General features: G+C 34.8%; 1 protein-coding gene across 1 annotated transcript; it reads left to right on the top strand.

The window, feature by feature from the left end:
- Positions 1-207: 207 nt before the first annotated feature.
- Positions 208-1,028, top strand: LOC132643772 (uncharacterized). Its single transcript, XM_060360309.1, has 2 exons — positions 208-788; positions 992-1,028. Exons 1-2 carry the CDS (start codon positions 208-210, stop codon positions 1,026-1,028), a joined length of 618 nt encoding a protein of 205 aa, XP_060216292.1.
- Positions 1,029-12,279: the final 11,251 nt, after the last annotated feature.

The following is a 12,279-nucleotide window of genomic DNA, read 5'->3' as shown; positions in this document are numbered from 1 at the left end:
AGGTTGAAAAAACTTTGAAAAATAAAAATATCAAACCAGTGAACATAGCTTGATTATCACGACGAATATATATTTGATTTCATCAAGTTGAGTTCATAATTGAGGTAACGATTTTTTCACTGCAAACTTTTTTTTTGTTCGTTTTTTCTGAAATTGTTTCAGCTAAATTGAATATAACACATTGCTGTATTCGAAAACAACAGGATAATGACAAGCGTAACTGCGTTGATCCGTCATTCTGGTTTTTGGAACGATCAGAACTGTTTTGTGAATTACAAAATTGATGCTGTTGTATTCATTGATAATTGCAATTACGATGAGTTAGTTTGTACGATTACAAATCAATTAGGCGTGGATACTGTTAGGAAAACTATTTCAATAAAATATATTGTTGAAGGCGATTTTCAACCAATTGAAATACACAACGATATGGGAGTTCGTATGTACGTTGAGCTTAAGAGAGAAAACAGAGTTTTGGGGATGTATCCAATGTGCGTTAGTATTCATGATTTGGATGTTGAGGATGGTGCTGGTAATCGTATTATTGGAGATGATGTGCTGCAAATTGGATATAGCGAGAATCGGGATGGTATGAAAGTTTGTGATTCTACTGTAAACGTTGTTGTTTTGTTTGGGAATGATAACAATTTGGTAATTTCGAAACCGGAAGCGAAAGGAGTTTTTGTCGATCAAATTTACCAGGATAAGGAAACTTTGAAAATTGTGATGACGAAATACGCAATTCGTGAAAGATTCAATTTCAAAACAGAGAGATCGAATGCTATAAGGTATGATTTTCTAAATGTATTCTGGTAACAGAAAGTGCAGATGTATTTTTGTTATATTTGTACTATATTGAGATGATTTGTTAACTTATTTAGCACACTGTTAATTTTAAAAATGTTTGATGCAATATATTCTGATATATTTTTTGTATATTTATACTGTATTTAATTGATTCAATATGTACTATTTGCATTGTATTATGTAGCTACACTCTGGCATGTTGGTCGCCGGCAGTGTTTTAAAAGGCGGGGGCGTAAGGCGAGGCGTTTTATGTCTGCCTCAGCGAGGCGTAAGCCCCGAGGCACGAGGCGTAAGCCTCATGGGACTTTAATTTTTAGTATTTTATAAAATGATATAATTATAATAAATACTTTTAAATTGGTTAAATAACGTAAAAATTTGAAGAAAACAATAAATAAGTGATATATATATATATATATATATACACACATATACATACTCCACCCCCACAAAAAAACTAATTAGAACAATCTATTATACGTACTTACAAGTATAAGTGACTGCTCGTTACTTTTTTGAGATAGTAGAAGACAAGATAAATAATTGGAAAAGAACATATATTAGGCATTCTAGCAATAAAAAAAGATCTTGACTTTTAAATTTAATGTTTCAGTTCCTTTTTAAAATATTTGAGTAATTACATGTTGACTTTTGAAAATTTGGGCATTATACTAAGGACTTATTTAACAAATTTCGTTTTATTTTGAAGAAGTTTTCTGGACTTACGCCCCAACAAAAAAAAACTCGCCCCAAACGCCTAGGCTTACGCCCCAACAAAAAAAAAACTCGCCCCAAACGCCTGGGCGTACGCCCCAAATTGCTGGGCGTACGCCTTTGGGGACTTGCGCCCCGACCCATCGCCCCGAGGCATTTTTGGTACGCCCCGCCCCGGGGCTCGCCCCGAGGCTCGCCTCAAAAACGCCTTTTAAAACACTGGTCGCCGGAATGTAAATGGAAATTCAGAGCGTCGAGAATTGGGGATTCTGAAATGTTCAGGGTTAGAGCTTTCGATGACGAACATACATGTCCGTTGAAGGACAAGGTGTATTCACAAAGGCAGGCAACAAGTTGGTTTATTGGAGAAGCGGTTGTGAAGGCGAAAATAACTAACCATAAAAGGAAGGTCACACCTGGGGATATAATAGATGATGTTAAGAATGAATTCGGCGTAGATGTTTCTTATATGATGGCATGGAGAGCTAGAGAGAAGGCTATAAAAGATTTCAGAGGTGATCCAGCTGATTCATACAAGAAGTTGCCGGCATATATATACATACTTGATAAAACGTATCCTGGATCGCTCGTTAAAATGCATAAATCACCAGAAAATGAGTTTATGTATTTGTTTGTAGCACTCAAAGCATTCATAAAGGGATTCGAGTGTTGTAGACCAATAGTTGTAGTGGATGGTGCACATCTTAAATCAACGTATAATGGTACATTTGTGTCGGCAAGTACTTTGGATGGAGCAGGTATGTGTAATTCTATTCTAAGAATGTTTTTTTTATAAATACAACATTATGCTTATTGATTTGCAAATAAAGCTGCTAAAAACATACTCTGGATGTATTGCTGGTGTAAATTTGTGAATATTATATGCTGAAATACACTGTAAATATGAGGTAAATATATTGTAAATATATATTGTTGTTTTATAAATGATGGTGCTAAAAATACAGTGTGAGATCAAATTCAGTTGAAATATGTGTTGAATATATTATAAATATATACTGATTTTTGTAGGTAATATCCTACCACTAGCGTATGGTGTGATAGATTCTGAGAATAATAAGTCGTGGACGTGGTTCTTTGAACTGTTCAAGCAAGCTTATGGTGTTAGGCAAAATATGTGTGTCGTGTCCGACAGACATGAAAGCATAATATACGCAGTTTCTAAGGTGTATCCTACCGTTCCTCATTTGGCTTGTATATGGCATTTGTGGAAAAATGTGACAAAGCAATACACAACAAACAGTGAGGTGTTGAGTCCTATATTTTATTCACTAGCAAAAGCATACAGCCAGGATGAGTTCGATAAATTGATGGAGAAGATTGGGAATGTTGATATTCGGGTAAAACGATACCTAGAAGATGCTGGAAGAGATAAATGGTCTAGGCTTTATTCACCTGTTAATAGAGGATGGATAATGACTTCGAATATAGCCGAATGTATTAATGGAAAACTGGTTACTGCAAGAGAGTTACATATTTTTTATTTCCTTGAAGAAGTGAGGAAGATGTTTGGTAGATGGAATTGCACAAATAGAAAAAATGGTACCTACACATTCACAATACTGATGAGGCGGTATCAAGAGATGTTGTCGATCAACGAGTACAAATCAATACGAATGAGGGTATCTTTGTTTGCAACACAAAAATTTAATCTATATTTTTACTATATGTAATGTATATTTATATATATTCCCAATATGGTAAAACTGCTCAGGTAATGCTTGTTTATTTGTTAAATGGTTCTCAGGTTGAAGCGTCAACTGAATATGTTTACACAGTGAATGATGGACCGAGGCGTTTCATAATAGATTTGAAGAAGAAAACTTGCAGCTGCAGGATGTTCCAACTGGACGAGATACCGTGTTCTCATGCATGGGCAGTATTGAAGAATAAAAATTTGACTGCTGATGTATATTGTTCGGACTTATTCAAGACGGAAACAGTTGTGAACACATATGATGTGCCAGTTGATCCTCTTCCCGATGAGACCGAGTGGAATGTTCCTAAAAGTATATTAGATGAAGTTGTTATGCCACCGATCTATAAGAGACCCCCTGGGAGGCCAAAAAAGAAGAGGGACAAGCCATTACAGGAGTTGATGATTGGTAAACGCAGAAATTCCTGCGGTAAATGTGGACGTCTTGGTCATAATAGGCGTTCGTGTGATAATCCGCCGCTCAATAAGAAGAATAAATAAGTCCATTTTGATTTTATTTGTTAAGACAATTCTACTTTAAATTTCAGTTAAAAATAAAAAATGAATTCATCTTGAATTCATATTATTCTAGTATGATTGTATTTCACATGGTTGAACATCCGATGTTTTTCAATGTAATGCTATATTGGTGGTTAAATGGTATTTGGAAAGTCTACTCTATGTTAACTGATTTGACCTTTTGTTTTGGATTTATGATTTAATAGTTGTATTTCGTATATATTTTGGCTATATTTTAGTTGCATTTTGTCTGATCTGGTAGATAATACTTATTCTGGTTTACTGTTAACTATATTTGATATATATTTTACATATATTTGAAGTGTATTTAGATGAAATTTTAAATTTTGTAACAAACTGTAATTTTAAAAATGGACTTATGGAATATATCTGAGTTATATTTTTTGTATATATCGACTGTATTTAAATGGTTATATATACTACTTTGTTAAATGAATACATTTCACAGATAATGAAAAATGGAATTTATGCATTGAAAAAATAACATACTTGAAAGAAACAACAATATAAAAACCATAAGGTGGTGTTCAATATTAATCATCCTAAAAAAGATTACTGCACATGAAACAATATGTCCAAAATGAAAAAAGAGCAACAAAAGTCGCAACCAACTATGCTATTGTTCAACATGAAAATCAAAAACACAAATGAATTGGTGGCCTAATCAAGATCCTCTTTATCAACTGCATCGTAATCAACTGCCGGTCTAATTGGTCTTGGAGGCTGCTCGTTATCACTTGATGCATTGTTGTTTGACTTATCCCATGCATAGTCGCATAAAAGGGCGCCGTATCTCATACGGAGTAACTTTGCATCGAATTCGGCTGGGATGACTGCACTTGAGCTCAAGTATTCAGCGAAGGCTGCCACATACATACCACAATCCCTGGAACAAAAATGATCAAAAAAATTACTTATCAAAACCCACGAAAAAAAAAGATGTATTTATTGTGTTTTTTATTGGAAGAGATTCTTACATGCTAGAGGGAGCTTGTTGCGGGAGATTGTCTACATTCACAATGTCAAAGTTGTCGGTCTGTTCTCTATTTCTGTAAAAAGGATGTGTGGAAAAATCTATATCCGCCTTCTTCTCATAGAAATCAGTCATTTGTAGACTGTGTGTCACTAGAGTAGCCAACATTTTCACTCCGACTCTAACGACAGCATCATGCCTTGCAGCTCGGTATGAGTTGTATACGTAGATGGACCTGTTTGTAAAAAGAAAATATAAGAAAAAAACAAACATATAAAATTTGTAGAAAAATGAATGATCTTTTCATTGGATGAGAGCAGACCTGTCAGTGAATGATATCACAACCAAAATCCAGTGATTTTCCTCTTTTATGTTGACAGGAATTAGTACGTTGTCAACAGTATACCATGGTACATTAGCCAACAGCCTGTGCCCGTTAATGTACTCACACAGTTCATCTTCCTTACTGGCGACACATGTGGATGAATCAGGGTTTTCCCAAGATTTGTAAATTTCAGCAACTAAAGTGTGAAAAATACAGCTGGCAGTGGTGAATCTATAGTTGTTGTTATTGTGATACTTCCCCTTCTTGCGTAGGTAGTAGAAAATAACATAAATATGCTGTAAAAACATCAATTCAGTGACTATAATCAACACTATGTTCAAAAAAAATATTGTTGTATATATAGTAAATATAGTGAAATATACTCTTAAACATAGTAAAAATACAATTCTGTATACCTGGACAGTACTGTGCTCAACTAGTAAATTAATGTCTGTATATTAAATATAGTGCAAGTATAATGATGACAATATTCTAAAAATACAAGTTGTGACAATAAGTACCTCAACCTACTCCCTCAACCTAAAACAATAAAAACATGGTTCAAATGAATTTAAAGGCATCAGCAAAACAGATACACATATACACATATATAGTACTGCTTTAAAAGTTAAAGTTTCAGTTAAATATAGAGAAAATATATGGTAAATATGCCTGAAATATATTTTCAACAACAGAAACCGGATCATTAATTGGCAACCCAACTCCCTCAACCTAAAACAATAAAAACATGGTTCAAATGAATTTAAAGGCATCAGCAAAACAGATACACATATACACATATATAGTACTGCTTTAAAAGTTAAAAGATTCAGTTAAATATAGAGAAAATATATGGTAAATATGCCTGAAATATATGTTTTACTATATATGTCAAATATAGTAAAAAATATACTCTAGATACATCACATTGTAATTCTATTATAAAACATAAAAAAATTAGATAACAAGCAGAAAGATATCAAAACCTCATCAGTCCAAAGTTGCTCATCCATACATAACAAGTAAAACCAGTTTTTGTCGCCTACGGCTGTAACGCCTAAATGCAATCGAAGTTCGGCATCCGCAGGATCGAGTCCTTCCTTGTTCTTTCTGTAATGATTTTCATTTGGCTTCCTGTATATCAACAATGGAAAGAACATACGTTAAGTTTATTGATAATTGAATTCTGGAAAACTAAAAAAACAAGTTGTGACAATAAGTACCTTTTGTCATGCGATTTCAACAGATCCTTCTCAAGCCACTTTTGATATTCTTGAAGAAACGAAGAATCTAACGGGGCATTTATAGGGTCATCAACAAATGGGTGTTTTTTCTGATAAATGCAAGGACCGATATTTTTGGCAGAAGAACCCGCTGAGCTGAAATTGGGACAATAAGGGGACAGGTTATATTTGCTTGGTTTCCTTTCTCGGGCAGCACCTGGATGGACAATGATCTGTTTTTCAGAGTTTGAAAACTGTGCAGTCTCACCACTTGAGCTTTGGCCCGCATTTGGTTGTACGGGAACTTGTTGTCCAGTTTCATCACTTGAACTGTGGCCAACTATCGGTTGTACTCCAACTTGTTGTTCAGTTTCATTAGTTGAACTTTGTCCGGTTGTTGGTTGTACTCCAAGTTGGATTGGTATCTGAGAATCAGGAATCATCCACTGAGAGATGGTTACCGGGTTATTGTCCACATTCTGAGGAGTCCTTAAACTTGATAAATCGGTTTGATCATCGCGTGGTACTGGAGGAGGACCGAGAGGAATAACATGCTAAAGGGCAGTTGATTAGCAAGTCCGCTACCATTTCCTCTGATGCGGTAAATTCAGCATTAGCATTCTCTATATCGCCGATTTACTGAGATTCCTGAAATAAAAAACAAGAAAAAAACGACTGGTGTTTGTCAATTATTGCTTATCAAAACGACATTCAGTACTTAAAAGCCACATTTCAGTACTTACATCAAAATTTAAATGGATTGGTGTTATGGGCACTCCATCTGTTTGTGCATCACTTTTAACTCTGGTTTCTTTATCCACATCAACAACAGAAACAGGATCATTAATTAGCAACCCAACTCACTCAACCTAAAACAATAAAAACATGGTTCAAATGAATTTAAAGGCATCAGAAAAACAGATACACATATACACATATATAGTACTGCTTTAAAAGTTAAAAGTTTCAGTTAAATATAGAGAAAATATATGGTAAATATGCCTGAAATATAGTAAACAGAAACCAGAATAAGTAACATTGAACATAATAATCAAAATACAATTAAAATACAGCCACAACATATATGAAAAACTAATATTAAAATATCAATCCAAAACAAATATATCACTGCTAGTATATATAAACACAATCATAACAAAAATAGCACAAATAGATACATCAAAAAGAACACTACTAACAAATCACCATGTGAAAACTATATATGTAAATACACTATAGGTAATACAAAACACAGCTAAAAATCCAATATTTTCACTTTGAAAAATATACTGCAAATATAGAAAAGTGAAAGAAAAAATGAGTACCACTGGATGACTCCTCTGTGCGGAAGTGGCACCACCACCTTGATTCTCTTTGGTTGAAAGCTTTACTGCACCGCCACTTTGATTGTCTTGAGAAATCCCACCATTACTATGTAAGTCAGCTTTTAACATTGTGTCGCCGACCTTTAAAATTTTCCAAAAGAAAATATAAAGTCTTCCAATAAATATATCAAAATAACTTAAAAAGTAAATAATTTCCATTTTTAGTGTTGATTTTTACCTTATCTGGTGTTTGATTGCCCTTTATTGCATCTAACAACTTTTTGAAGTTGTTATCCATGTAGTCAAACACCTACAGTTTTGAAAGATAAAAAATAGAATTAGAATTGTTAATTACTTGACACAAGCAATATGAAGTAAAAAAAACATATTGAAAACAAAACGCCTACTTCTTTCTTGAAAATCCGAATCTCTTCCCTTATCAGTTTAAACTCATCTGTTCGGGGTGTTGTAGGTGCATCTGGTTTCCTTGTCCCTTTTATCCCAGATTCCTTCTGTGATGGTTGTTTCTTGGAAGGAGGAACAGAAACTGGAAACTGCGTCCGTTTCTTGCCTCGCGGGGAATCAGAATTGGCACTCCTTTGTTGTTGTTTGCCACTGGACAGATGCAGTGATGTGGTACTAAAATCATCGTAATCATCGTCTACCAAATCAGTACCATGTACACAATCAACTCCATGTTTGACGTCTGGTATGTTATGTGCAACAGGAGGCAATTTAAGAGTTTCCAACTCATGGGGTGTTGGCACAACTTCCTCAAATCTACAGGACTATGAACAACAAAATATAGAAACTATATTACCGTATATATCTACATTGGTAACATACTAAAAATATGAGGAAAATATAGTCAAAATATATTGATCACAAATGACTTATTTCATAAATATAGACAAAATATAATCAAAATATAGCATGTAAAACAAACATATTAAAACAGTTAAATGGTAAAAGACACAAAACTGTTAAAAGACTGTTTTACCGTATTTTTATCGTCTCTGAACATGCCATCCATCAATCTCTTGAATTCTGGTTTTCCTTCCGTAGTCCGCCAGTTCAAAATTCTAGGAATTAAATTCCCCGTCTTAACTGCAATGGTGGACGGGACTTTTGAGCAACATTCATACAACCATACTTGCATAGCAAGCGGCAAACCATGAATCCTATAATATTTCTTAAAACCAGCATATTTCTGCCCGATGCTTACAACCAACTCTCTAAACGAATCTTTACCCCAAGGATACTCATTATATCTCCCGTCCTCTACAACATCAAAATGGATCCTTGGTATGTTTGTTGAGTTCGGCTCACCACAATGTACCCACGTATTTATGAAATACAATATTGTCATCTTGACTGCGTCATCCCCTTTATCATCCCAAACAGTCTTGTTGAAACACTCAATAAGCTCGTGTCTTTTAACTGGCAATTGGTTCTCCTGATTTCTACCAAAATACTCAACCATAAGCCTATTCGGTTTTGAGTTATCATAAACAAAATCATTTTCATCAGATACACAATCTAGCCCAGTGATCAGTGCAAATTCTCTAAGGCCAAAACGCAGAACTTTACCATTTATTTCAAATGTAAAGCACCTATATGTACTTCCCCTAAGTTCTTTGACCATAAAGCACCGAAAAATCTGTGTTTGTACATCCAATTGCTGCATTCTAAGATATTTACCAAAACAAGAATTCCTAAACATATCCATCTGTGGATCTGTTAGTTTGCCTCCAATATCTTGCATTATGTCACGACCCAGCTAGGGGCCGTGACGGGTACCCGGGGCTAGCCACCGAGCACCACTCATTCTAATACTCATCTTACTCATTTAATGCCCTTTTACCAATTTTATACACGAATTGTAGGAAAATCATATTTTATATAGAAACATAAATACTTATATACATTTGCCTCTCGGTCATCAAAATAATATATACATAATAATAACATCTTGTGAGACCATCTGACCCACACTGCGTATCTACGAGCCTCTACTGACATACTAAACATATAGACGGCACAAGACTCCGTCGTGCCCAAAATATGCATCTCCGGACAATGGAGTGCTCTCAATCAGCTGACAGCTACTAAGGGTCTGGACCAAGCTCACCTCCCTGTCTACCTGTGGGCATGAACACAGCGTCCAAAGAAAACGGACGTCAGTACGAACATTGTACTGAGTATGAGAGGCATAAATAATAAAGAAAGACAGTGTTAATATAATTTGAACATCAATATGAAACATCTAAATCTGAATGACAATCATAAAAGAAGTAATGCATGCTGTCTTACTCATACTCATCATAATTTCATATATGCATAATATGAAAGTTGCCCGTCCATATCGGAACGGTGTAATAATCAATAACATTAGCCCGCGTCCAGGCCTCCCGCGTCCGGGGTACCATCTCATGCCGCCCACTAGTGGTGTCTGCCCATGCCAAAAGGTCATGGTGTATCCGTATAGCTGCCCGCCTTGGCGGTGACTGCCCGGCCAACTAGGCGCGGTGTAATATGATCATGACATGCTCATAAAAAAATACTTGTAATAATATGCTTATCATAATATGCTTATCATAGTACATGCATAAGACTTAAGATCAACTATACTCTGTCGGGGTGGCGTAAGGTCGTGATCCCCCGATTTCATTATGGAGCAATTATTGACATTCTGCCTCACCTTGAAGGAATTAGTACATAAGGTGAGTGTAAGAAATAAATAGCATCATTATCAATATGGTATCATCATATCATATCTCTTATCTCTTATCTTATATAGACATTTATGGACTTAGGCTTCTAGCTTTCCGGAAAATAAGAACTCATGAAGAGGAAAAAAACTTATGCTATAGGATTCATGCCATTAGAAAGAAAGGACTAGCCTCACATACCTTTGTCGTTTAGCTATGTTGTCGTTCACTTTCCCTCCCCCAATGTCACGTCGTTACCTTCACGGGAGAATTTGTATTAACATTAGTTAATCGACTATAAGAACGCGTCGTAAATTCTAGAGAAAATTGGGCAGCATTTCCCCTGTAAACTTAACAATCCTCGAAATTCCAACTTAGCCAAACATCAATCAAAATACCAACAACAACAATACCAACAATTTCATATCAAACTAGGATTAAATCCATTCTTAAATTACTCCCAAAACAACCCAACATGCATTCGGATGCCAATGCTTGTATACACTTCCTTATTTCTATATATCCATAATATAACAACAACAACTACAGCCAATCCCCCGATATTCCAGCCCACAAAACAGTCCATAACGACTATAAAACAGTCCCCAAAATATCATCGCAAAACAGCCACAAATATTATACCAAACAACTCCAAAATATAGTCACAAAATAACCACGAAAATTACATAAAACCGCTCCAAAATATTGTCACAAAACAGCCACGAAAATTACATAAAATAGCCCCAAATATCGACACAAAACAGCCCGGTATACGCTTTGTATACAATATCTTTATACACTTTATTCTCCCAAATTCAAGAACAACAACTTATCAACAACATCAACAACAATATCAACAACCTCATATAGCAATATAAGCACCTAGAAATCTCTCAAAGTTCCAATAAAAAAAACAACCCTCAAGGCAACCATATGAACCAACTAATCTATGACTTCATAACATAATTCCCTTCACTTTAAACTAGGGAATTCTCCCATGAATAACTTAATTAACAAGAATAGAGTATATTACATACCTTATTGCCCAGAAAACTCAACTAAAATCCTAGCTCCAAGCTTCAATAATCAGCCACACATCAAGCACCAAATACTATAATCCTTTCCTAACTAGTTTCCAATTTCCTAAGATGAAATCTTGCTTTGATTTGGAGGAGTTCAACTTGAAAGATTTAGAGAGCTTTTAGGAGGGTTTTGGGAGGGTTTAGAGAGAGTTTAGAGTGAGAGAGAGGGGTAGAAAATGAAAAAAAATCAGATTTTTTTCGTTTTTTTAGTCTCTGATTTTTACTGTTCATCGGTACTGTTCCTCCGCGTCTACTGTTCACCCGCAGAATTATTTCATGGACTCAATTTTTTTTTTCTGAGGTGTAACACATTACATTAACATTCGTGTATCTACACATAGATGGTGCCACAGTAGGGTGCTTGGTAACCAAAAATTTAGATACCTGAAACAAAATGCCAAAAAACACGTATGATTGACATATATCGACTGAATGTACTTAAAAATATACACAAAATAACTGTCAACAAAATAATAACTGAATGTACTTAAAAAACTTAAAAATCACTGTAATAACTGTCAACAAAATATACACAAAAATAACTGAATGTACTTAAAAATCTTAAAAATCACAGTTATGGTGAAGAAAAATACACACGAAATAACTGAAGAAACATGTGTAAAAAAACACAGAAAATATACTTAAAATGCACATATAATATAGATCTGGTTAAATCACAGATCTGTAATAACTGAACTAAAAAAAAAGAACTAAATATAGTGAAAATACAACAAAAATATACCTCTTCATCATCATCCTCATCCACATTACGTTTGGCTTTAGCAATTTTTTTGCCCTTAACATTAACAACATTGTCACCAGCCTTTCTCTTCTTTTGTTTCTCCATTTGAGAAACATTTTTCAA

Source organism: Lycium barbarum, chromosome 6 (genome assembly GCF_019175385.1).
Source record: "Lycium barbarum isolate Lr01 chromosome 6, ASM1917538v2, whole genome shotgun sequence".
In the NCBI taxonomy this organism is placed as follows: Eukaryota; Viridiplantae; Streptophyta; class Magnoliopsida; order Solanales; family Solanaceae; genus Lycium; species Lycium barbarum.
The sequence above is the reverse complement of the archived record's forward strand: the minus strand, read 5'-3'. Positions and strand labels throughout refer to the sequence as shown.

Excerpts from the sequence above, each read along its gene's own strand:
- LOC132643772 (XM_060360309.1), top strand. The coding sequence starts at position 208 with ATGACAAGCGTAACTGCGTTGATCCGTCATTCTGGTTTTTGGAACGAT. Across the intron at positions 789-991 it reads GAGAGATCGAATGCTATAAG|CTACACTCTGGCATGTTGGT; the intron begins GTATGATTTTCT and ends TGTATTATGTAG.